A 27,612-nucleotide genomic window follows, 5' to 3' on the forward strand; every position below is an offset into this window, starting at 1 on the left:
TTACATGCAACTATTGAGAATTTAATGATGATTCCTAGTTTTTTCTCTCTCTCTCATAGAACTCCGTGATCCTCAGATACATAGTTACTAAAAGTACCTTGCATACAACATGTACAAAATAGAACTCAGCATCTTTCCCAGAAAACCTGTTATTTTCCCTGTATTTAAAAGCTGCTTGAATAGCACCGACATAATCACATTATCTAAAAAAAAACCAACAAAAAACAAAAAAGAAATCATTCTATACCTCCTTTTTTTAAAATTTAGCCTCCACATGGAGTCCGTCACAAAAATTCCTCAATTTTAAGATGCTTCATATCGTTCAACTCCATTTTTTCTTCTCCATTCTCATGGATATTGACTTATTTTTCTTCTCACTTTTTACCTGGTTTACTGCATACTGCAGGAGCATCCTAAACTGTCACTAAAATGCAAATCTGATGATGTCAAACCCTAAGACCCCTGTAGTTCTGGACAGCAAACTCATTCACTTAGCTTACGAGACCCTTTACATACTAACTCTGTTACCCCAGCCTTATCTGATAATTTTCTGCCAACATTCATCCACTGAGCCTAAGGATTCACTTACAGTTACCAATTTGTTTGCCAAAGTGTTTCACAAAATGCTAGCAGTGCAGGAATGGAAGTATTTCTGTGGTTAAATGAGTTTGGGAAAAACTTGATAAGATGAGTTAAACATTCTTACTGAACAACTAAGCCAAGACTGGAACACACACGTCTATCATGCATCAATCACACACAGGAGCAATGTATTTGTCAGAACTCCAAAAGAAGCTCAAAATTAGTTTCTTTGTCTTAATTGAGGAGTTTTTCAAGGGTTTCATGCTGCAAGGAAATGTAGCTGGGAAATGATCTATTCTGCTCTCTGATGGTTGCAGGCCTTCCTATGACTTTCTGATCACTCTGAAATGACCCCACGTACCTTTCAACCAGTTAACTCTTCAGCTGCTGCTTGCGTTTTAGGGCCACTACCAGGAGCTGACCTCTATTTTCCCTTAAACACCAATGTCTTCCCTTCCCTTAAACATCCACATCTTCTTGTGACTACTCGCTTGCTATATGCATCTCTATCAGCAATCAGCCTCTGACCTCTGAGGCTTATTAACTCACCCAGTAGATTACAAGCTCCTCGAAGGCAAAGTCATGCTTTGCCTTTTGTATATAGTTGGTTGTATATGCTTTTGTATATAGTTGGTGATTAGCAGAAATTTGTAATTGCAAGAATTAACAATAATACAAAGTTAAATCTAAATTTTTGTGCAATGTCACCATTGGCATCATCAACATTAATAAAGTCTATATTAGCAAACAATCAATGCTTCATTTGCAGTTATTGATAACACCATAGTACACAGAATTAAGGGAATTAAACCTAAATAACAATAGCACCATGTTAAGAATGAATCGACCTGGCTTCCTCTCTTGGTTGTGGGATCTTATATACACAGGTCTGCAACCACATATTGTTTGTGTATTTCCCTCCAACAATAGAACAAAATACATCTCTATGTTATCAAATGAAATAATGTTTGTGGAAGTGTTTATAAAAGTTCCAGAACCATAAAAATATCATTTTATTGTTAATCAATCATTAACTGGAACACATACAGATTTTTTGATATTTTTAAAAAGCAAAGAACTGGTAGCTATGCTCTTCCACCCCTACCTGTTTCACTGTAGGATTCTTTAAAGGAAGCATCTTGGAAAAATAGAAATAAAAGAAAAGCACACAACATTTTTCAAACCTATTATGGGATATAATTTTACAAGTGGTAAGACGGTTTTATGCTTTCAAATTAAGCTCTCAGTTTCGAAAGAAAATGACAGAGAACCATTTGGCTCTTCAATCAGTCTTGTCTAATCCGAACTACCCATAACGAAGCCAAGAAATGACTGTATCAATTTTTCTCAGAATTTGAGTAGCTGAAATTACTCCCAGGGTCTTTCTCCTGATTAGGTTCATGGGTGCTTTGGATGGCATGATTAAGGCCCATACTACGTTATTACTGTAAAAACTCACCTTGTTTTTGAATTCTTGACAGGGTGAATGATTTCCATCTCCCGTCATTATGGTTTTGATTGCTGACAACGGAAGCTATTCCTGACCCCAGATCATAGCTGACTTTGATGTGCCCATCACTGAGCTCTACGCTCATGAAATCTTTCTATTAATAGAATAAAAATACACCAATGATTAGATACACAGAGAAACATATGAGTATTCACGTTTTTATGGGGTTTATAATAGGGCCTTGTGCTAAACTGCCCAATGTGTTGCTTGGTAACAGAAATACCCCTTGGAAATAGAATTCCTGTTAGTATTTTGTGAATTTTCATGGATGTGATGTTATGGTGCAAATGATCCCAAACAAATTGCTAGGACATATTCTATCATTTATAGTATTACAAAGTGGGTTCTTTTGAAAACATGTAAAGCAAACCAAAAGATATGTTCCCTGAAAAAGTTTGCTAAGAAATACTGATCTAAAAAAAATAAGGGCAAAAAAATATTTAGAATCATCTTTCAACTTAGTTCTCTGGAAAAAAAATAATAGTTTTTCTCCTGTATAATTTTAAACTGGGAAAATTTTTACTGCCTGCTTCTCTTAAAGGATTATATATAAGTATTATTATATGTTAAGGATTATATATTTAAGGATTATTATATAAGCATTTATATTGAAAATAAGTGACAATTGAATTGTATCCATGATTGAAGTTATCAATGAAAATACCTAAGCATCATCTGCAGCACCCACTTTTGGCTACCATATAGTCATTCCAGACTCTGAGCAATAACTGACAATTTTTACAAATAAATGATAACCGTACTGGAATTCTACAAAAAAGAAGCAAACGCATTATCAATCATGGAAGCTCTGTTGTGCATGTTATCTTTACCAGGTCTCTTGTGGCAAGGTACATGAGGAGAGCACTTGACGAAAATGTCCGGAACTTGAACATGACAGTGGAGATGTTGGGGTACCAGCGAATGGGGCGGCTGACCAAGGCATAACCTTCTCCATCAAATTGAATAGTCCCCTCACTGTCTTCCACCTGAGGACTGAAAGGAGACAGCGCACATGAATTAGACCTACTTGGCCCATCATTATTCAATGTATGAAACTACCCTCTGGGACTAGATTGTAAGCTGTTGTAGGGCAGGAACCATGCTCAATACATCTTCTATTCTTCTGCTTCTCACCACCTCCACTACTATCATTTCATACCAAAAACTAACCATCTTTCACCTGGACTTCATTAGGTGCTCAAAACTAGGTAATAGGTATTTCAAATATTTTATATTTAGAAGATGCAATTGGTAAATAGTTATATTGGTGTCTAAACTTGTCTTATTGCTATTTGTGAAAGTTGGTGGAGTTTGGGGATAGGTTGGGAGTATTTTGCTGCACTTCCCCTATGCATAACATAATGGACTAATGGACCCCTAATCTCTTACTACTCACCATCCTGTAGGTTTTCTTAGAACAGATTAGATTTCAACAATGAAGGATGCCTGTATTTCACTATGTATTTTTTTTTTTTATCTGTCCCCTTCACTTCTAGTGAAGCTCTCTGAAAGCATCTAGAATTTACAGGCCTGTCTCCACGTGAGGCACACACTCAGCATCTAGGTAGAATTTGGCTCATAGAGCCCAGTATCCATTTCTGGGACAAAGGAGATTTTAGTATAGATAAGTGCTTCATAGAGTATACATGATTAATCAGAATTGGTTGAACAATTATACCTAAGTCTTGTGATACAATTAAATTTATAAAAATATGATGTTATATATCTACCTGTATTATCTATTCAATCACTATTTATCTGATATTGTGGGGATATTGTTTTAAACTTACAGTTTCTGCATGTTAGGATATACTTAATCTCTGAAATTAGAGTGTTGTATTAGCTTGAGGATTAGAGGAGAGATTGAGAAATGTTATGGTATTGTCATAAAATAACAGGAATCTAAAATACCATTTTTATGAAATCATGGTTAATGAGAAAATATATAACAAAAGTTAATAGGCTTGTGTAGGAAGAGCTGTTACATTATTTGGACAAGTTGGCAATTTGTTCCTGACTAGAGAGAAAAAAAGCACTAAAGACAAAGTAAAAGATGCTTTTTCAATACTCATGAGAAATGCTAACTGGAAGACTGAGTAACCAAATCAGCCTCTTACGAGTATAACTGATAGTGAATAAATTGGCTATTATGTGGCCTTCCTTCATGATGATAATGAATACATTACTTTCTGGAGCAATGCATTAGTGATGGGAAAATGTTGTCGAAAGTCTACCCAGAAGTTCCCTGAAGTTCTCAATTACTAGAATTTTTCATTATTTACTGCTAGGGTACCAATGAAACCCAGGAAAGTGTTGTGAGAGTCCCTATTGACTGTTTTCTTGATGTGTTGGCCCAATACAGTGTTACTTATAAGTTTAAAAAATATCCAAATCAAAAACATGGAAATTTTACTATACAGTGTGAGCATAGGTTGTAGAGTCAAAACAAAAATATCGCATTTTATTTTTCATATATAAAAACTTTGAACACTTGTACCCTGGTATCCTTATGTCTCTAATCTACAAACTTGCTCAATACATAATAGAAAAAAAATAATGGATTAGATGGCAGTTACCCTAGAGTCTACTATGGAATCTCTATGAAGACCTTGCTACAATGCTTCATGCCTAAGTATCAAAGGTTAGATCACTTAGGACTTCTAAGGTCCTTCAACTCTAACACTGAGGAGATTCTCCTATTCAAGCAAAAGACAAACTAAGGAAAAAAGTTTTGTGTTATAATGAGTGGCATACATACAGATGTACTTAATTCATTGGCTGATACTAGCCAAAAAAGAAGTCTAGTCTGGTGACTTTGGGATGAGGGAAAAATGAGTTCTTCCAGGTATACTCTGTAATAATTCAACATCTAACATTACAGTAGATTTTTTTCCTATTCATTTTGAGCACATTTACCAGGAAAAGTAACTAATCTACTAATAACTGCAAAGCATCTTAACTTCCCTTATTTTTCTCTGTAGAACCTGGATGTCTGGTCAAGTTACTAAGGATTAACTATGTTATTTTGAAACAGCCATTTTATATTGTAGTTAAAAAGCTGTTACGTATGTTGGGTTTTAGTATTTAAAATTTCATCATTATTTTAATGTTTAGTTAAATATACTTTACTTTCAGCAGTTTTTCTGTGTTTTAATCTTAATATGATTTTTGGCAGTTTAAGAAAAATGAGATATATTTTTTAATACACCCCTGACAGAGTAATCTTTCCAAAGTATAACAATAATTATAACTCTTCTATTGACTACTGAATAAATGCAAATTTCTAAAGCTGACATTCTAGGTCTTCTACAAAATTTTTCAATCTTCTTCTTTCAGCTTAATGTTTTACATCTTTTCTATAAATTCACTTTTGCCTTTAACTGGAATGATTGGTCATTACGTTAAAATGTGATCCAAGTTTTCCTGAAAAGAAAACAACAAAAACAATACCTGGAGTTTTATAAAAATTACTCTGACAAAGCATACCAATATTTATGAGAAAATAGTTTGGAGCAGATCACTCAAAATTTATGCGACTACATAATAAGAGCACTCACAAAAAACAATGACAGTCCTAATCAAAATATTTGCACAGTTGGAAAAGATACATGAAAAAAATCTAAAAATACAAAATTATTTCAAAAACAGAATTTCACCTCAAAAGGAAAAGGTGAAGATAGTTTGACAATATGGAGTGTAAGGAAGGGTTGACCCTGCCAGGTGACACAGATGTGCTCAAAATGGACTGTGATAGAGGAGAACATTTCTAAGCTGGAGTGCTTGGCCAAAGCCAGCTGAGGTCAAGTGTGCGACTGAAATAGCTTTGTGTGCAGGCTGCATTGTGGGCTGTGTACCCTGAGCGTGGTGTGTGCAGTTTGTTGGGTCTTTGTATTCAGCTACCCTTACTTGACGTGCAAAAACATTAATGTGCTGGGAAGAACTGGGTACAAACCCATGTGACCTCTGTATGTTACCTGTATTTTTCTCCCACTAACCAATCCTGTGGAGCAAGTTCATACTTGTTCAACTTTTCTACAAACTGTAGACTGGCTTTCCAGACTCCCCACACTTGCTCTCTCTGATCACTGGGACCAGAATGTTCTCCATATTCCACATTCCACCTGCTATCTCCTCTTGTTGGACTTTTACCCCATGCCGAGGTCTACCCCAAATGTTGCCTCCTCCACTAAACAGATCTTGATGCCTTCAACCTGATGTGAACAATCTTGGGGTACTTGGCACTTTTTTAAAGGGATTTTTTAGTATATCTTATATTTTAATATTTGTCTTTTCTTCCTTCCTAGTGATAAATGTCTTGATGCCTGGGACAAGATTGGCCTCATCTTAGTACTAGGTAGTTGTATGCATGAATCTTTGTAACCTGCAAATCCCCTATGGATATATAGGAATTCTATTATTATTATAACAATTAAAATAATACATTATAGGCTGGAAGTGCAAGATCTTTGCAGAATTAATAATTAGTGGTGTTATATTCTTACCTGATATACACTCCTGAATACATATTAAATAGTTTAGATATTTTGTTGGTAAAAGACTTTTGAAAATTCTACTTAGAAATTTACCAAAGATAAATGTAGAAAAAAGTTGGCGTATCTTTGTAAGTTGTGAGTAATAGAACTTTAATGCAGATCTGATCACTGTTGTAGTTAAAGAATTTTATAGATAACCTTCCATATTACATTTTATTGAAGATTATTGAACAAATATTATTTTAAAGTCAGGCTTTCAAAATATCCTCATGCTATGTTGATAAGTTCAAGATACCAAAAAGAAAGAAAGTTGAAAGTTTAACTTTCATAAGGAACTACTTTGGAGCTATCTTCTATGCAACTCTAACAATGTTGAGAAGAAAATGTGGAGTGTATTCTGCCATTTTAATGGGTGACTTGGGTTTTGGAAGTATGCATGTGCCCTTTAAATTAGAAGTAAAAAACACAAACTCCTTAGCACTTTTGAATTGCTATGTATATCACATTAAGCTTCCAGATAATTAATTCGTATTTTATAGCTTTAACTTATTATAATGAAAATATTTTAGTCTTGGGTAACTAGGGGGCTCTAATTTTTTATGCTGAGAAATTCTCTTCTTCTAGCTAATTATTTTACATCCTGTCTTCCAGTTTATGTAAAAATATTTATTCTTGCCAGGAACAGAGGTGGAACACCATCTGCAATCCCAGTGAATTGGGAGGCTGAAGAAGGAAGATTGCAAGTTCAAAACCAGACTCAGCAATTTAGTGACACCTTCATCAAGTGAGGGAAACCCTGTCTCAAAATAAAAAATAAAAAGGATTAGGAATGTGGCTCAGTGGTAAAGTATCTCTGAGTTCAATAACCAGTTCAAAAAAAAAATTATTCTCTATACATTCTTTGTATGCATAATATTTTCAAATTCCTATTCATTCCAGCCTCTTCCTTATAGTGGATGATTTGCATGGTGGTACTTCTTCTGGCCTGTCTAGACCCCATATTCTTCTCCTATAAACAGAATTTTGAAATCCTGTGTTTTCCACTGAAAGCACTTGTAGGAACTGATGTGTCAATTTGAAAAGTCCTATAGGATATAAAACCTGGGCTAGGCTTCTAAATTTATGCTTAATCAGTTTGGGGAGGACTATTTTTATGAAATAATAATTCTGACTATAGAAAAACCTCAGATAAGCAAAACTCTATGAACATGAAGGGACACTGAGGTAGAAAAGACAGTAGTCTTAATTGACTTTGGTGGAAATATCTTACCTTTGCAAATTTTATAAAAATATAAGATCATGTAAAAGTACTGCTAGGGCACCTCCCAGGACCTTAAAAATATCTGCACAAGTTGGGAGCAAGAACTAGAAGTTGCATTAGCTTTGTGGTAAATCCACCTCTGTGCATAATCTTTTCAAAACAGCTCCATATTATTCTATTATGTGATAATAGAATTTTGCACAATAAAATAAAAACTTTTGTGACACACAGAACCATTCTTAGGAGAGTTCTCGTCTCAACTAACCTGACAGTACATCCTTTGCAGTCCCCTTCTTTTTCTCGGAAATTCCATAAACCTATAGGTTTGCCATCAAAGTGTGTTTCTCCCATACAGCCAGTGAATGTGATCACACGGACAGCATCAGCCTTCTGCAGAGAAAGTTATGGTCCTTGTTAGAATTAAGAATTTCACAAATGATCTTGCAGTATCTTCAAGAGTTACTAACAATAGAAGCTAGACTAGTTATTACCCATTCTTTCTGATATTCTTGATTTTGCATCGACTCTTCTTGCCTCAAGATGAGTCAAAAATAAAGGGATGAGGAAAGCTCAAATATTTCATCAATGGATGCTGACTACTTTTTGTTATACCACTTTATCCTCATTAATTAATGCAATTGTCCCTTGGTATTCACCAAGATTGGTTCTAAGACCACCATGGATACCACAGTCCTTAGAGACTCAAGTCCCTTGTACAAAACAGAGTAGTATTTACATATAAACTGGGCACATCCTCCCATATACTTCAAATCATTTCTAGATTACTTATAAAGCCAAATATAACATAAATACTGTGGAAATAGTTGTTATACTGCATAGTTTAGAGAACAATAATAACAAAAATCTGAATCTGGACATGTTTAGTACAGATGCAACTTTATGTTTTCAAATATTATTAATCCTTGGTTGGTTGAATCTTAGGATGGGGAACCCCATGGACACTGAGGGTAGACTTATAAACACTTTTCTGTTTCTGCTGAAGTTCTCTACATTTTTATTCTTTTGTCTACAACATGGGCTTATTGTGAGAATTCAATTAGATAATTTCTTTATGGTACCAAGCTCAGTGCCTGGTACAGAACAGGTGTTTAATAAGCATTAGTGCACCTACATGATTTTCTTTGGGCAAATCTGGACTCAAATACACTAAGAAGATTTCTCTCTTGAGAGCCTAAGAAAGGGTGATAACACAGGGAGAAGGGAAAGAAAAAATGCATATATTCTTGTTATCTTACGGTAGGGATGCCTTTCACTTTTCATTTCTATTCATAACCAGGTAGTAGGTCTCCAGTTTAAGACAATGAAGAAAAAGAAGGTAAATTTGTAAAAAAGGGCCATGTGTGTATTGCTTGCTGGTGTCTCCAGCACAGGCCCTGGGGTCTAATAGGGGCTGAATAAATATCTGCTGAATGCTAATCCTGATGCTTTCACAGGGAAAGTTGTATGCTTCACACACACCACTATGCAAAGGAGGAAATGACCCGGGTCACTTTAGAGAAATGATGCAGTTTAAACAACTTAACATTTGTTTAAGACTTGATGTATTACAGACAAATTCTAGATTCTGGTGCCTATAACTTTAGGAACTCTGCGAAAGCTAATCCACATTTACTTGAATTGTCTGGAAAGAAGGGTAGATTGATGTTTGAGTTTTAGAATGAATGTAAAAAGATGGTCAATGAACGGTTAAATTTTTTTAGTTATAACTATTTAATTTAAACCCATCTCATGAATTCCTATCAATGTGCCCAGTATGAAAATAATATTGATCAGAGCCACTGATATTACAAGTCGGAGTGGTCCTTGGAATGTTCTACCGGAACATTCGCAGAGGTTGATTATCCTACTTGTGGATTCTACTTGCTTTTTGTGTCTCATTGCATCCTAAAAAGCTAAACTGGAGAAATTTTCCTGCTCATTTGAATTTTCATCAGCAAATTCATTTAGTTACTTTTTTTTTTGTAGCTTTGACTCATATTCTCATGTGACAGGAACCTTCAAACTCTTGGCCAAAATAGTTTCTTAAGATTTGCTATAGATTTCATTTGTCTACGTTTCCTTTTTTCCGGAGACTGACATAAAGTTGCTTTGTGCCAGTTACAACTGCATAGTAAGACTTATTTAAGGTGCAGTTTAAGGTGCGACTACCTTGTGTTGGTCACATGTTTGGTATACATGCTCTCTCTACTCATCGCGACGGTGGAGCATGGTGATTATTATTAGGAGCATGGTGATTATTAGTGGGCCTGTTCATCTGTATTCAGATGCCAGCTCTGCCATGAAGTACTGTGACCTTGAGGACATTCACTTCTCTCTTAGACTCCTTAACTATGAAATAAGGAGGATATTAATATCTACCTGCTCAATATCTGCTTAACATCTATGTCCTCCCTACCTCATTGCCCAGTTCTTGTGTTGAAATCCTGACTCCCAAGGCAATGGCATTAGGAGGCAGGGCCTTTGCAGGTGATGAGATCACAAGAGTAGTGCCTTCATGAATGGGATTAGTGTCCATATGAAACAGGCATAAGGGAAAATACCCAACCTGCCTTTTACTATGCGGACATGGCAAGAAGTTTCCTTCCATGTGTAATGGGCACTCATTAGACATCAAATCTGCTGGCATCTTGATCTTAGACTTCAGTCATTTTCTGCTACCCAATTTTATGGTAATTTTGTTATAGCAGCCCACATAGACTAAGACCTACCTTTTGGAATTTTTATGAAAATTAAATGAATTAATTCATGTAAATTACTTAGAATAGTACTTAGTGCATAGTATTTAGAAACGTTATAAAAGGAGATTATTGTTTCTACAATAAGAAAAAAAACAAGGTAGATATTTTTATCACCCTTTTCTAGTTGAGAAAATTGAAGCTCAAGGGGTTAAGTGACTTGCCTAAGGTCATATTTTAGTAAGTGGTAGAGGAGGGATTCCAACCTGGATTTGATTTCAAAATTCATGGCTTTTGTACTACTGTGTGCTACCCCTATATTTATCTTTCTAGGAAGCAGAGAGACTTGGCAATATGACTACATGTTATTATGTACCATATATATTTATATGTAATTCTAGGAAATGAGGATGATTTTAGTCTGTATTTGTGGAATCAATTCCCACATTTTAGAGTCGCAACTCGTACACAAAGCAAATAAGCATCCTTGATCTCTATGCAGGTTGAATTCTCATAAATTTGGGGTCACCCTGACTTTTCACATTTTCTGACTAATCTCATCCCAGGGTGATTATGACAAGTCCAGGATTATACATTATATTTGGTTGTACGCTTGCATCTCACCCACAGGTTGTTTTTCAACACCTAATTCCATTTAATCAACATAAGCTTCTTTAAAATGCAAGCACTTTGCAATTTGAAATGCACGAGGACCTGTCATGAAGCAATTATGAATATTAAGTGCATTACTCTAAGAATGAGAAGAGCAACTCGAAAACTTTTAAAACCAGATCATGATTTGAAAGCTTATAGCCCCTTTGATATTTCCCAAGGTATTCATAAACTTTTAATTAGATGTGAATATGAACTTTATAGCACTTCATATCTATAAATCACAAATTGGTTCAGAAAATGATGTATGTTTTAAAAACACTTTGCTCTTGAGGCAACTAAAACAAGAAAATAAAACTAATGCCACTGATAAGGGCAAAAGAACAACTATTTAGTTAAATACACATAGGTTATAAAAACAGGGTTTTCAGATTGAGTTTTCACCACTCAAAGAAAAAACTTCTTACTCAAAATAAATTCATGGTTTTATAAACATACATCAGGTAAAAAGTGGCCAAGTTTTTGCAGAGCTTCATCATGCTTTCTTCCAAAGGAATCAGGCAAGGAGTTGTCTATAAAGATGAAATAAAGAGGGTGGGGAAGAGCACATTACCTTTAATTTTCCAGTCAAGCCACCAACAAACAGCATTGCATTTGCATCCACATCTAGGATGGTATACCCTGGAGGGGACACCGAGTGGTAGGTGCTAGGCACAATGCTGGCTTTGGGTCCATCCAGGGCTCTCACAGAAATAGATCCATTTCTCCCCGTTCTTCAAGGGTACATTTTAAAATAAATGGGAAGAAAATAAAGAAAATGAAATACATAACAGATCTCTGTCAACTTCAGATTTAAATGACATAAAATATAGAGTGCTCTTGTGGAAAATTTTCATATTAAAATAGGTAGCTAGCTTCAAATATTCCAAACTCATTAAATCTCAAATTAACACCCAGAGTCTGATCTTTGATGGATATTTACAGTCAGATTGAACCAGGACTAGAGAGCAACCTATCTGGATTCTGTGAGTGTCCACTGATAGGAAATGACACAGCATTAAGTAGCTTATGAAATTATTGAGTCAAGTGGAAACTTTTTTCTATTGTTTTGCATAATAATTTAGTGTTTTCTGACACATTCAAAAAGTTTTCATTCATTCATTTAGCATTTTGTCTAATTTAATTTGGCAAGTGAACCCCAAATGAGCCACCCTTCTGCAATATAAGATACACAATTTTTTCCTAAAATTCCTTATGATATCTTGAGTACAAATTTGCTGAAGTTGTCTTCCTGAAATTGTCTTTTATTGTTTGGTGCACCATCTTAATGTGTAGAGTAGAATATCTAGTCTTCAGAGTTGTGTATACAAATTGTATGGGAGTTCTCTTAAATTCAATTAACAGAATTTTGAAAGCTATTAGCATTTTATCTCATTTTCTTTTTCAAGTGCTTGATTTCCATGCATTGTTAAATATGAAAATCTGGTCTCTTTTCTGAGACAAGCAGTCATAACAAAACTTCAGTGTCGTTCTTCTCTCCGTGCTGTCTCATTTTGGCAATCTTTTTATCTTTAAGGGCCAGCTTTAAGTGAAATACACGGCAATAAGAGTGAATTTATCAGTTAAGGTTCTTCTTTAACTGAATGCATCTCTTCTGATAGACCCATACTGTGTGAGAATAAATGTTGTGAAACTTGGTAAAATATTTAATCCCCCCACTACCACCACATAATTTAGCATATTCTGTTTTTTTCTTATCCCTCTCTCCCTTTCTCTCACACACACACACAAACACACACACCTTTGCTGAACTAAAACAATTGCTTTCCACCAAATTTTCTTTTAAACTTTTTATTTTAGAAAAAATTAAATATGTATAAACAGAATGAAACTCTGTGTACCCCTTATCTGTATTCAATGAGTGTGCTAGTTCAAGTCTTCTGCACTTGATGAACTTCATCTATAGCTCCAGCCCTTAGCCACACCACTCAACTGTTAGATGCTTTGAGTTTAATAGGGAATTAAGAATTGGGAAAAGAGGAGAAAATAAGGGGGAAGTTCCTGGGACAGGAATGGTTGTATAAATCCACATGCTGCTCAATGTTGATAATTGGATTAAAGCTTTGGAGATAGAATTGCTGATTCAATTTCCTATTACTTCCCATTCTCAGCAGAAAGGATTGACATAATACATATGGATGCTGCCTTTTTTTTTTTTTTTTTTTGCATCTGCCCGAAGACAGTTTCTACCTAGGCGAGAAGAGGAGTTGAGTACACAAACGATGAGCAATAACAGCAGTTCTTAGGCTCTGGCCTTTGTTTAATAAGAATGTCAGTGATTTTTTCCCCCCTCAAACAAAATAGAATGCCTTAAAATGACTAACCTCCCAAATTCCTACCAGATAACAGATGAAGAGGTCAAAAGTAGATTGATCAGTCTGGTCAATACCTTGAAGGTGCCGCATTTTTAACAGGTATACCAATATATGTATACTCAGCTTTATGCACATACTAGTAATATGTAAATTTATAACATGTATACAGTCACACAGGATCTTATTAAGATAGAAATAGGAATTTTCTCAGAAACTGGAAAACTACTTCAAAATTCTGTTACTTAGTCATCTTAATCTTTATTATTTACCTTGATGCTTCAATACGGTACCAATGTGAGTCATCAATAGTCAAATCTGGATACTCTACACGCCCAACTCCAGATCCAACATCCCAGAGGAAACTTACTTTGCCTTTACGCATTTCTATAGCCAGAAAGTCAATCTGGTTCAGAGAAATATGAAAATAGCAGATATTAGATGTAAAGCCCTTAAGAGGAGGTCCTCAAGAGTATTTTTTACAGGTGCTATTTACAGACATGTGAAATAATTGAATTCAGAATTTATTATTTTCACCAAGACACTAACATTTCTGAGGTGCAGCTATGATTTTTTTTTTTTTTACCCAAAGTGATCCAGAGCTCTTCATCTGAAGGGCAAATATTAACTTATTTCAAAATTGGTCTGGTAGTCTTATTCATTTTAGAAAATCCCACACATGCAAACTCGAATGGTTCAAATGGAAAGAATTAGAACCCTATGTGTAAGTTCTTGTAGATTCAACTTATGCCACTTCAGTTTGAGTCATAAAGTCAACATGGGTTAGGAGATTTTCACTGGTAAGAAATTTCTATTTTCCTTTTATTAATATGAACTTTCCTTGTAATTTGTCATTTTGAAGAGAGTAAAAAAATAGCTTTAAACTTACTAGCTTTTCTATTTAAATAGTTAGATCTGAAAACAAATTCAAAGTTAATGCTGGCATACTGACAAATGAAAGCAAAAATGCTGAAATACGGTAAAGAATTCTCTGCTTATTTACCTTCTTAACTTCAGGTGACACTTCAGAACTTTGTGTGGTGAGATTCTGAGGTTTTCAAATCTGAAAGGCTATCTTAGACAATTTGGGGACCATGTTATAAACTCTGTGCATTTCCCCCAGCACCAGGATTACTCTCTGACTCTACTTGTACACAGTAGTCTTAAAAAAAGCTGAATATTAGACTTACAAATTTGGCACTTCCAAGATAAAAAAGGAGATTGTCAGCAACAGCTGTCTTGACATTGATAATAATATTATTGTAGCTTCCTTTCTTGATTTCTGGCTTGTATGTTCGAATGCAGTCACCTCCCGAAGACACAGATACTTTGATCTTCAAGAAAAACAAGGTACAAAGACCTTAGACTACATCTCTCAGAAAGTTTAAAGTAGCTCCCAAACAACCACAAAGCCATCACCACTTTTTCTTTGAAGTTATTTTTCAATCATCAGATAGTGTCATTAAATGCTCTATGCAGACACGATTAGGCTCACTAGTGAGGGCACAGAAGAGCAGCCCCCCACTTACACTTTGACAATGAGCTGTTCACAGTCCCCTGGCTTGTTAGCATGCTTCTAGTTTTTGAAGCATGCAACTAACAAATTCTTCCCTTCATACCTGTCTCCTTTATGAATATAAGACATTTTCAAAAGGGGGTTTTACAAGGAGCTAATGGGAACAATCTTCATTAAGTTTGCTTAATGAAATTTTGCAATTCGAGTTTCAGCAATTTTGGCATCAATTAAAGTAGAAAGCCGTTTTTTTTCTTAGTTTTCAGGAGGAAATTACCAACCCTCCCATGCTCTTACAGTTGAAAAAGGCCAAGTAGATTTTGTTCTAGATGTTATAACAATAAGAAGGATATTAATCATTCCCCTCAGAACATACATTTCAGAATAAATTATACTTTTTTTTTTTTTAGTAAGTCGCCAGGAAATGAGATGGAAATAATTTCTAATGGCTATCAGTACTAATGTATTTAACAGCTCCTTTTTCTTTTGAAAAGTACTTTAAAAATTACTATGAATTGCTAAGAAAGGAAATCCTATGAGAACAGAATGACACTGTTTGTACCAATTTTTATCTACATTCAGAGAGCCTTCCTTCAATCACAAACAACAGTACTTGATTATTCAGTTTCATTTCCTTTGGGTCAGGTACAAAAATCACCATGGAAGGGGTGCTTTTAGGACAGCGATGTAGTTGCTTGGACTGAGAAGCTGCAGCTTTGCTGACTGATGGTGCTCACAGCAGGAGGCAGAGAGAGGGCAAGGAGACACCCTCTTTGCCATTGGTTCAAATGCCCAGTCTCGGAGCCTCTGGGCCTCCTTGGTAGTGAATTTCTGTTTTCTCTTTTCTTCTGACATTTTGTGCTACACATTTAGTTTGCATACTTGGAAGAAAATGACTAGCACTGTGGTCACCCTCATGGAAGGCTGGTGCAGACTATAAACAAAATAGCCTAGGCCACCAAGCCAGTCTCCACATTATGGTGATGCATGACCGTCTACAAGAGTTTGATTAAGGTATGAAGGTAGAGAGCCCTGGGGCCTCCCTCAAAGGGTAGGAAAGACTACACCAGGGCTGAGCTGGCTAGATTTCAAAGGGAACACTGAGGAGGGATTTTTGGTTTTGACAAACTGGTAAATTCATACACATTCAAGAACATCTGGGTAAGAGTACAGCAGATGTGTTGCTTTTCCCGTAGACACTGAATGAGCCACCTGTCATTGCATGATATTGTTGCTTCAGCTGATCTGCTAAATAAATTGCACATAGAGGAAACTGTGTCATGAAAGAAAACAGGTGCTGTTTCCTCTCCTACTAGGAAGAAATTCACTCCTGGAGTCCTGCGTGTGATGGCCCATAGTTGGAACAGGACAGATCTAGGAAGCCTACTTCAACTGCTGTCCTGTCCTCATCTTCCCCTCAGGGTGTGGGTCAGCCTGTCAGTGGAGGAGTTCAGGACTAGGGGATCTTTCTGGTGTTTGCTCTGTGCCCAGGAGAAATCGTTTCTTGTTAGTGTGGTTTTCAGTGCGGAAGTTAGTTCTTTGCTTCACAAGGGAATTTCCCTTCTATGTATAGAGTTGAGTAGGTGAATCAAAATGAATAACAGAAAACCCTAACCAGGAAATATACAATTTTTACTCTGGATGCCAGTACTGTAAAGCAGATGTGCAATGGAAATTGGCGGAACACATTATATGATAGGAGAGCAGCTATGCAGAGTTAGAGATCAGAAGGATAGAGCAACACAAGAGAAAGACCATGTAGTAGAGAGCTGGTAGGGAAAATGCAGTCCTCAGATATTTTTTGATGTTCGGGAAAGGGTGTAGGATGTAGCAAGTTTTTAGGAATTTGTAGTAAATGAACCAAAACCATCGTAAGAGAAGACCTAGGCATTGAGCAAATTTAATGTCTGAGGCAGGCTCTAAGTGCCAGTGATACCATAAGAGGATTAAGGAGAACAAGAAAACCAAGATCTGACTTCCATTCATGAGTAGAAGTGAAAAGAAACAGTTATGCCTGGCAGGAAATCATATCTAAATTCACAGCAGGGACAGATTAGCAAAAAGTAACTGCGTGTAGTTTTTTTTTTTTTTTTCCTTTTCTTCATAAATGCTTTATAGGCTTGGCTATAGGGCCATCTTATGACTAGTGAAATCATAAGTCATTCTGGTTTGAAGAACGTAATTGAATGATACTCCTCAGTTACTGTTTAAGGAAGAAAAGACTGAATATGTGTGGAATGTGTGACTCCTGTGATCACAGGATGCGTTTCAGGCCTTGCTTATTTATACCTGGTAGAAATAATATGAGATTACATGTTTGGTACATTGTAAAGAGGGTTCCAAAGGATAGAAGACAGAACACTAACACTGAAACCTAACCCAATTTCTGAAACTCCATCTGAGAGTTCAAGTCAAGAGCACAGTCATTTTAAAACAAAAGATATTTAATGTCTTTAGGATTTTAAATTAATCTACCGTGTGGCAAACTTTACATATCTAAAAGTGTAGTTCTCTGAACAAAATTGCATTGCCATACCCAATAGGCCAGTAATTAATCTTGTAAACTGACCTATGGTTCAACATTAATAACATAAAACATTCGTATAGAAAACCCTCTGAATTTTCTGTTTTGGTTTCTGGTTTTGAATATACCTCAGTAACTGAAAAATGTAGGCAGTGAAGACTGTTGGCAACCTGTCCATAACTACTAATTTCTCCTTGCAAATACTTTGTGTTTTGATTATCAATTATAGGGATGTCTTTTAACTAACTTCAAACAAGTAAATTAAACTACAATATCTATATATTTCTTTAGAAGGAATCTCATAGAAAAGGGGAGAAATTTCTGAAATATGATAATTGTGTTAGGATGTTTGGCTCCATGAACTATTATATTTCTAATGTGTTTCCTTAGTAACACTTCTGAAAAAAATCACTAAGTATCAGCTCTTTCAAAGGCATTTTTGATATAACATTCTTTACCAGTTAATCATTATGAACTCAATTAAACATTATTGACTATCCCATTATTATATCTATTGGATTTTCATTGCATTTTTCATCTAGAAACTAGGGCATTCATTTAAAAAGAGTATCATCTGCTCTATCTCAAATTCGACAAATGAAAAGAGAGCTGCTTTAAAATAATGTCTTTAATTTCTTAATTAAGAAATGTCTGTCTTAATTTTAAGATCAAATATGGGTTAGGGTCAAATTCATACATCCATGCCAAGTTGTAAATCTATTTACAAATCAGAAAATATAATCTTCAGTTCATACACAACCCATTTGAAATATATTTGATGTCTGCATTTTTCTAATATCTCACAAAAAGTAAGGCATTTTGTTGTAACTTTAACTTGCAAATGTGAATAAAAACTTTCTTACAAGGCATGGATAATGTTACTTTTTCTAGCATTGCTTTGTACCTTTCTTTCACTTTGGACTTTGGCATAGTTTATATACTCACGTGCAAGAATTTTGACTTTTTTGGGGGGAAAGGGCAAATCATTCACAACTGATAAACATATGGGCATATTTTTAAGTTTCTTAAAATGAAGAAATAACAAAAATATTCAGATTTCTTTACTTGGTGACTAAGAAAATGGGTAAATGTGTAATTTGTAAGAGAATATTTACTATTAGTTTTTTCTTCAAGATAACATTGCAAAAGACATATAGAAGTGATCCATCAAACTCCTCCTATTGCTCTTACTATATGAGGGTCCTTCTTTCTAGTTTCTCTCACCTCCCTCATAAACTATTTCTTTATTCATATTCAAGAAGCATAGTTCTGATAATACTGTTTCATTCTCAAAAACATTCAGTTTATCCAGTGAGAGTAATTCCAAATGTACCTGTTGCCAAATTATAGATACTGCCTTATTGATCATTTAAAGACTCATAAGACCTGGTTTCCACTGATTTTTCCAATTTAATGTTCACTTTGCCAATTATGCAATACCTCTTGACCAAGTAGAATGCTCTTTCATAAAGTGATCTTGAAGCTTGCTTCTCTCTCTGTCTTGGCTGAAGCTATTCCCTAGTCTCCCTTGCGTCTCTGCCCCCCCCCCCCCCCCCCCCACCTAGCACTATCCCACCTCGGGGCCAGGCTGAAGGCTTTCCCTTTGGGAACTCTTCTCCCAGAAGTGACCTTTCCCTTAGAACCGTTAAAGCTTCTCCCATGGCTCATGTATGTGGCCCAACATTTTGAATCGTCTTAAGACTTGTTTGCATTCACATCATATTTCTTCTTCTACACTATAAACTTTGTGAGTGCAAGAACTGCCCCACTCATCTTGGTATATCTCACAACAAGTAGCACTGAATGTAAGAGATGCTCTTTCTGCTTTGGCTAAATATTAGACTAAACTCTGCAAAATCTAGTATCTCGTAACTTCATGGTTTACATATAAAATGATCACCTGCCAACCACACTAGTTTTCTTATTTCAGTTGAATAGATGACTTCTCAGATCCTATCTCTGCCTTCTTTATTCTCATCTTATGGAACATCTTCATTAATCATTTTGTCATTTTCTCAGTTTTTCTTTAGTCAGTCATGAGTTCCTTTTCAAGGTTCACCTTGAACTTATTGCTGTGGCCTTGTTTAGAATGATTAGATATGTATGATGAGGAAAAAGGATATACTGTCACTCGGATATCATATTTTGGACACTACTAAAAATTATATAAATTGATGGATTAAGAAAGTTCTTTCTGATCCTCCTAGATCTGAAGTTGTTCAAAAAATGGTTTTTGAGATGAAAGACTTATGAATCTAAAAGGTTGAAGCCTGATAACATAAAATCTGTCTGTTTAAAAATTATTTCTTAAGTCATCAGCTATGTGAGGTTTCACATTGGCACTTAATATCCTGATTTGTTAGCATGAGACTTTCTAGAAAGTTGTGCTTTTATCCTAATGGTCTTCACATTGGATAAATATAGAGCAAAACTTTAAAACAAATCAGACATTTTCTATTCTTTCTTTGAAATAAAAAATACGGATATTTTAACAAAAATAACTATTGTTGCTGGTATTCATTAATGAAATAATACACTGTATATAAAACCATGGTTCCTCTCTGCTATTTCTAGACATAACCTTGTTCCTTCATTCAGGGCACATTCTCACAGGTTGACTTTTTTGCTTATCAAGAGCAAGGCAATCTCATCAATGTCTCCTTAGTAGTCAATAATAAGATCTTCATTGTTGCTATTTGTTTGATCTATTAAAACAGTAATAAAATATGCCAGAATCTCTAATTCTCAAATAGTAAGAAATTATCATTCTCATGATATGTCTTTTGGACATTTATGGAAAAGCATCTAACTTTCATTTTCCATTCTCTTTAGCTTCAAGTTAGAGGAAGAATCAGAGATCATTCAGCAGGGTAAATTGGGAGAAGACGTCCCCTTTGGGAATAATAATAACAATCACAGTGAGTTACTGATTCTGAAAATAAAAAGAGCTTACAGAATTGGCTTGTTTCCGGGCTTGATTTATCAGTTCCTTTATCTCAGAGATGTTTTTCTTCAGGTTATCCTCAAGTTCCTTGATGGGTTTGAGTTTATCTATCAGCCGATCAGCTTCTTGTTCTAGATTTTTCACAGTGGCATCTGCATCTGCAACTGTACGGCATGAGTTAGTGTGTGCATGCACACAAACAAACACACAGAAGTTAGCATGGCGGTGTGTTTAACTAAGCAGTTTCATCTTATTTATCCATGTGATAAAGCAAGGCAATGGCAGCAAAGTGTGTGATGGCAAACGTGGATATTTTAGCTGAGGCTCAAGCAGGCCAGAGGAGGTATTAAAGTCTTTGGCTTTGAAATGAAGCTGAAAATTAGCATTGAAGATAGAAATATGATGAATTTACTTCAATACTTAATTTTTTAGCTTCAGCCAGAAAGCTAACCTTTATAAGAATGGAACTTCAGTCATCGAAGAAGGAAAATTAAAGTGTCTTGAAAATGTCACCTAGTCTGTCCAAGACCCAAATGCTTTTTAATCAGGTTTCTCACACAAAATTGGTTTTTTTTTTTCTTTTTCTCTCTGTCTTTCTTTGCACATCTTGAACAGAGAAGCTATAAATGTAGCTTGAAGAACATTTTGATGTTGAACAACGCTGAGACTGGAGGGCTATGTTACACTTTAATTAAATCTTTCAAGCTGTGGTTCGATTTCATTTTGAAGAATAGTTGATTATCCTGCACTATATATTAGGTTGAACCATATTAAACTGCTGTTTTTGTAGGTTAAAGAAAAAGATCGAATATTGGCAATTTCAAAAGTTTGAATCCTAAAATAGTTGAAGGTTATCACTGATCCATAGACTTCGAGTATGTGCTTTTCATAGAGGGCATATAACAAATGGAAAATGAATTATTCTATCTCTAGGATGCTGGCAGTCTTATTCAAACTATGTCAGTTATTATCTGATTGAGCATGTATTGTTCTACTTTCTGCCATTGTGACCCTGTTGAAAAAGCGAAACTGATTACGATCCAAGGCTGTCTGGTAGACTGAATGATCTGCTCTCTGGTTGACACTGGACCACTGAGACCCAACCCTCAGCACTGAATCAAATGTGGTCAAATAGAAGTAAATTATTATTTTTGAACGAGGTTTAGAAGTAGGTATTTTGGACGCATGCTCAAAAATGTGAGTTACATTGTTATTGAGTTTAAAAACATTTAAGTCTCCCCTTAGCTTCAACTCCAAGAGTTGCTAGATCAAGCCTTGAGTATTTTCTTTCTGAACTGCAGGTTTAAGAGGGATAATTATGTAGACAACATATCCTCGCTACCCCTTGTTTTTGTGCACTTTAACAAATTATTTGTTTCTCTTCTTTTAATTCTCCAATGTTACGCTGATTTTATAAGTTACTCTAGAATTGAGGAAAAGTGATATAAATTTGGATTCACAAGAAACAGAACGAATCTGTTAAGCAGAGATTACTTAAGCAGAGGTTAAAAAAAAATAGATCCTTTTCTTCTGAAGTTCCCAGAAGCTCACATCAACTGCTTCAAAATGGGATCTGGAGGTTCCTTTTACCCCATTCTCCTCTATCTCGTAAAGTAGTTTAAGTCATATGGAAAACTACCTTCCTGAAGGTCTGAAAAATAAATCATCTATGATATTGAGTCTGATTTTTTCTTGCATAGTAGTGTTTGAAAATGTACTTTAACTTCTGAAGACAAATTTTGATAGGTTGATGTTTTTCTAGAAGGTTCTATCTAGGTTATACTGTATTAGCCTAGAGTTTTGCCAACTATTCTTATGTATTAAATTTCCTCCCTGGTCTTGTTATACCTCTGTTAAAATTTTGCCTATTTGTAATTTTCTTTTCTTGAAAATCTATCATTTAATTTTTAAACTTTATCTTCTTAAATCTATCTTTGATGTATCAGTTCTATTATTTTCTGTCATTTAATTCATTAATCTTTTTTACCTTTTCTTTATGTCAATTTTAGCTTTTTCTAACCCATTGAGTTGGTTGCTTAAAATTGTTCATTTCAATGCTTGTTTCAATTGCTCTTATTTTGCACTGAGGACAGTTTTGATCATAATCTTCAGATTTTGATACAATGGATTTTGTTACTATTATTTTGTTACTATTATTTTTCTAGTATTCTGCAGTTTTACTTTTGACTTTAAAATATGATCTCATATACAGGAGAATGTTTATATCCTAGTAGTTGCTCATTTATTAAGACCTAATTTTACTGTGTGTTTCTTCAAATACAATTCTTTAGAAGTTGAGAATTACTCATAAGGCAGGGGCAAGGGTATATTTGATACCGAAAATAGAGACTTAATGTATTTTAATCTGCTGCAAGTAAGTCATTTGAGCTCCTGTGGCTGAATTTGTGTTATTAGAAATGCAACTGAGTTCAATCTGTGAAGAAATTCAATTTTCCATTTTGTGTAGATATCATATAGATATGTCACTCATTTTTTATAATGCTGTTAAAAACATTTTAAATCAAATACACATACATAGTACCCTTATATAGAGGAAGATTTCGTGTGTGTGTGTGTGTGTGTGTGTGTTTATCTAGCATTAATATAGTGAAATTAGAAAGAATAGTTATATAATGTTCAAAACAGCACAAAACATGGTCACATGCAAAGCTGAAGCTTTTTGCAATAGGCAGTGAAGCATAAAAGTTGCTAAAAGGGATACAAGTAAACATATACATACTGATTTCTGCAGGTAATTTCATATGGAAGTAAAACAAGAAGAAATTAGAAAATTCATGAGAAAATATTTTGTATAGATATTACAAAGTAGTGACTATCACAAACAATGTTGTTTTCCAAAACAGGTACTAATTACAAATGCACCCCATTTTATATTAAACAAGTATTATGAAATAATAGTATACAATATGTCACTTAGCAGACTTGTTCATATTAAAAGAAATGTTCCCGTAATGTGTTAATAAGATAGAAAACAAAATTTAACTAATATTTGCAGATTATTATTTCTCTTAGTGGATAATGTAAAAGTAAGTTAGATGTATTATCAAAAGCCACTATCAGTTGAGAATCAATTTAAAATTAAGTGAATATCTTAAATTATACAATAAGTACATAGCAGTATTTACTTAAAATGCATTTGAGGGAATTGCTATGTAGAATGCATCAGAAGTTATTTAGATGGAATCTTTGAACTATAGGAGAGGCTATCTTTGGATTTACATTTAAAAAATTGAAAACATTTCTATTCCCCCCATCCTCCTTTTTTTTTTTTTTTTTGTTTTTTTCTTTGAAGGACTAGCAAGGAATGGGGACTTGTACCATGTGTCTGTGTTCCTCCTTGCTCATCATGGAGTCCTGAGTCTCCTTGTGACCCCCATTCACAGTACAGGCACATTTTGGTATTCTTAGCATTTGAGTTGAGCTGAAGGTGCTGAAATCAGCCCCCCACCTGATCCAAACAGCATCTGGATTTTATGGTACACAATGTCAATCAAAGTGTCTTTGCCATTGTACTCCACAAATGCCTTGCTACTCTGTGAAAATGTTAGTACATCAAGGGGGCCAGTCTTTTGGAAGTGAAAAGCATAAAAGTTTAAGTAACTCTCCTGGTAAAAAACGTACTCCAAGATTTTGTCTGATCACTTGATAGGAAGGAAAAAAATCCATGACAGTGCCAGTGTTTACAGACTGCATTTAACTAACAATATAATTGAAACTGGATACATTCTTCATTCCTGGAAATGCTCAATAATTGAATCTAAATAATAAAATATTAAAATTTTCAAATGTCCACACAATTCAAGCTGACACCATTTTCCTTCTTTGTTCTAGCAGGCCCAAGAAATGAGTGTGTTCCTTACACTCTATGTTCCATGACACTTGGCTAGTTCTGAGCAGATAATTTCCTGAGTACAATTGTATTTTCAATTATGCTGACAGATTAAAAAGTATTTGGCATCTCTACATCAAATATCACACAGACTTTGGGAAGTCCTAATCTCCTCTTTTTTTTTTTTTTTTTTTTTGGCGGTACTGGGGATTGAACCCAGCGCCTTGTGCTTGAGAGGCACTAATCTCCTCTTGATTGGACAAAATCTAGATGAAAATGCATCAGGGCAGAGTTGGGAGAGTTGGATTCTGGTTCTTGAATGGCAGGGCACTCCACTTCCTGTGCCCGCACTAAGAAGGAGAGGGCAGACTGTAGCACCCTGAGAGTTTTCCCATCTCTACCATTTGAGTTGAGGATACTTTTATAGTGTGAAGAAAGAGAGAACATTATCACAGTGAGAAAGGAGAGCTTACTGTTCTTGGAAGGATCTTTGACTACTGCATTTGTTTTGGCCACGCTGTCTGCTAGTTTATTGTAATTTTGCTTCAGGCCATCAAGGTTCTGGTGGAGTTCTTTAATCTGTGCCAGTACATCTTTGGCGGTGTCATTGGCTTGTCTGGCTTTGTCCTTAACAGCTTGCAGTTTAGCGGCTGTGTCTGTCAGCAGAAGAAGGTATGAGGTAAAACAATGGGTCTGGAGCTGGTGGCTTAATCCATGCTTGTCAAAGCGAGGTTGCGGCTGACTGACCTCAGGGACACATTTATAAAGAGGAGAGGATGAACTTTGTCTCATTTGGTTGTAGCAAATGAAGCAAATTTTTTAGCTAAATTAAATTTTCTCAGGGACCTTTGCTATGAATACCTGATTAGCTTTAATATAGTAAAGTGATTATTCTAAGTGTTCATTGTATAAGGGCATATTGTGATTTGCTGCTGAACATATTAAAAAGAGAAATTCATCCACGTGAGTCATATAGCTTCATCAAAACCAGGTGTAAGATTTAATCTGTATTTCCAGAGGGGGAAAATGAATGTGTTTCAATTTTAGGGTAGAGAGACTTTTTCAGGATGTAAAATCATGCATTTGTGTATGTTTTTATGTTTTCAGCATTAAAAACATTTTTTTTTTTTTTTTTTTTTTTGGTGAATTAAGGATTGACCCAAAGGTGCTTTGCTACCTGAGTTGAATCCCTAGTCCTTTTTATTTTTTTGAGACAGGGTCCTGCTGAGTTGCCCCGGCTGGCCTCAAACTTACAATCCTTCTGCTTCAACCTCCCACGTTGCTGTCATTACAGGCCATTGTGCCTTGTTCTGAGCACTGGAAGTTTTCTAGGTACTTACTACTGCAGAGGCAACCTGAAATTTTGAAAAGCTACTCTATAGTATTTTATGTTAAATTAAAAACCATTTAAACTTTAACATTTCCTGTGTTGTATAACAGTGTATTTATTTTCTGATCATAATTTGTTCCATGAAACATATTGAACACATAGATGTATATAGTGGAGGTTAGCATTCAAGGCCACAGGATCTGAAGAAGAACAGCAAGGATCAAGTATCATACATGCTACTTAAATAATGTTCTTCAGTATCCCTTGTCTCAATTTCTCAGCTGAAGAGTGCGATAATAAATGCTATTCACATTGTAGAATTAGTATGAAGGATTAGATACACTTAATGTAAGCATATTGAGTAAACACTCAATAAATGTTTATAACCTTTATTATTAAGGTATCATGTGATTCAAAACATAAATATAATATCCTTAAAAGAATATGTGCCTTCATAATACCTAGCAATAATTTCAAGTGGTTCTGAAAGTAGAGAGATAATATGGGCATGGTTTGACCACCAATGCTTTTGAAAGCCAGAACAGCTAGGGAATTGAATTTTGCCAGCACAGATATATATGGAAGGGCAACAGATTCTTACCTATGATGGTAGGTACTGTAATAAACTGAGACTTTGTTATAGTGCATCAAGAGTAGAGAACAGTATCTGCATGATTTTATTCTTTCCCGCTAATACAAGATGTCTTGGGCTGAAACATGGAAGACAATTTAATAATAATGTGTCTATATCTTCCTTTTTGTAACATTCCTCTAATGCCAGATAAAGGCAATAAAGAATAAGTAACATCATAATGTTAAATGTGATTTTGTTTCTTATTCTTAAAAGGAACAATTTGTAGGGTAAGAACGACAGCATCTAATTTCCTGACGTTAGTACAAGCAAAATGTTAGAAAAATGGTGAAAATGAACAATGTTCTTCAAAAGTTCAGGTCAACTGACACTTGTGCAGCGTCCTGAATGCATACCATTTGGAATGGCGGCTAACTTTCCCAAAGTGTCATTCAAAGCTCTCAGGAGATCACCATTTCTGCCTTCAGCATTTTGTAACCTGGTTGTCAAATCATTTAGATGGTCATTATTTGCTGTGAACAGGAAAAAACAAAAAGGGAAAAAACAATTTTAATTGCTTATGAACTTATGCTTGGATGTACAATTTTAGGCTATTCAATACAAAATAAATAAAAAGAAAAACCTTGGTGTAATTAGTTTATTGTCATCTATTGTTGCACCACCTGCAATTCCCTTTAGTGCTTGACAAGGATCCCACTGAGTAATAAAGATGTTTGCAAAGTCTCATCTCATTGGGAATTTGGGTTGTGGGCTTTCCTTCCTTGCTTGCTTAATATGCGTAGGTTTACTATTAATATTTTATGTGTTTTCCCTGAAAACAGGGGTCTTAACAGAACCAGGGTTAGAACATAAAAACCAGACTTCTTATGGAACAGTGATTTCAGATTTACTCATTTGGTATGAAACTCCGAATAACCAAGATTGCTATGAGAAAATACAAAAATAGATTCTAGCTGCCGATTCCCTGTTGACTACTCTCAGATGACCTGAAACACATAGGCAAATAATTCCAACCCCTCAGGAAGGAATAACAGGAACAGAAGAAATAAAGGGTTCCTCAATGTTAAGTTCACACAGTATAAGATGATATGGCATATTTGCTAGCTTAAAATGTCTAGCATTTATTAACTACAGCAATAGTCACACGAGTGACGTTTATTTAACCCTGCTGAACTTGCTTTAAACTTTATGATTAGTTAAATATTAATGTCTTATTGTTTAGTTATAGGGTATCACAAGTAAACAATTACTAGAATAATTAGAATACTTCATTGTCTAGTCTAGTTATGATCATACAAAATATTTTTGTTTTTCTCCTTGTGACCTTTTCTGT

At 35.1% G+C, this 27,612-nt stretch overlaps 1 protein-coding gene across 7 annotated transcripts in view; it reads right to left on the reverse strand.

Annotated features, from left to right (window-relative positions):
- Window positions 1-27,612, reverse strand: part of Lama2 (laminin subunit alpha 2) — a 582,198-nt gene that overhangs the window by 45,763 nt on the left and 508,823 nt on the right. For all 7 annotated transcript variants that reach the window (XM_047557822.1, XM_047557827.1, XM_047557826.1 and 4 more), the window contains 10 exons: window positions 26,675-26,791; window positions 24,831-25,013; window positions 23,248-23,253; window positions 20,517-20,671; window positions 14,717-14,860; window positions 13,799-13,932; window positions 11,768-11,927; window positions 8,112-8,236; window positions 2,923-3,085; window positions 2,042-2,186 (listed from right to left, as the gene is read on the reverse strand). In XM_047557822.1, the coding sequence (XP_047413778.1) occupies window positions 2,042-2,186; window positions 2,923-3,085; window positions 8,112-8,236; window positions 11,768-11,927; window positions 13,799-13,932; window positions 14,717-14,860; window positions 20,517-20,671; window positions 23,248-23,253; window positions 24,831-25,013; window positions 26,675-26,791 (1,332 nt within the window). The remainder of the gene's footprint in view (window positions 1-2,041; window positions 2,187-2,922; window positions 3,086-8,111; window positions 8,237-11,767; window positions 11,928-13,798; window positions 13,933-14,716; window positions 14,861-20,516; window positions 20,672-23,247; window positions 23,254-24,830; window positions 25,014-26,674; window positions 26,792-27,612) is intronic.

Source organism: Sciurus carolinensis, chromosome 7 (genome assembly GCF_902686445.1).
Source record: "Sciurus carolinensis chromosome 7, mSciCar1.2, whole genome shotgun sequence".
NCBI lineage: Eukaryota > Metazoa > Chordata > Mammalia > Rodentia > Sciuridae > Sciurus > Sciurus carolinensis.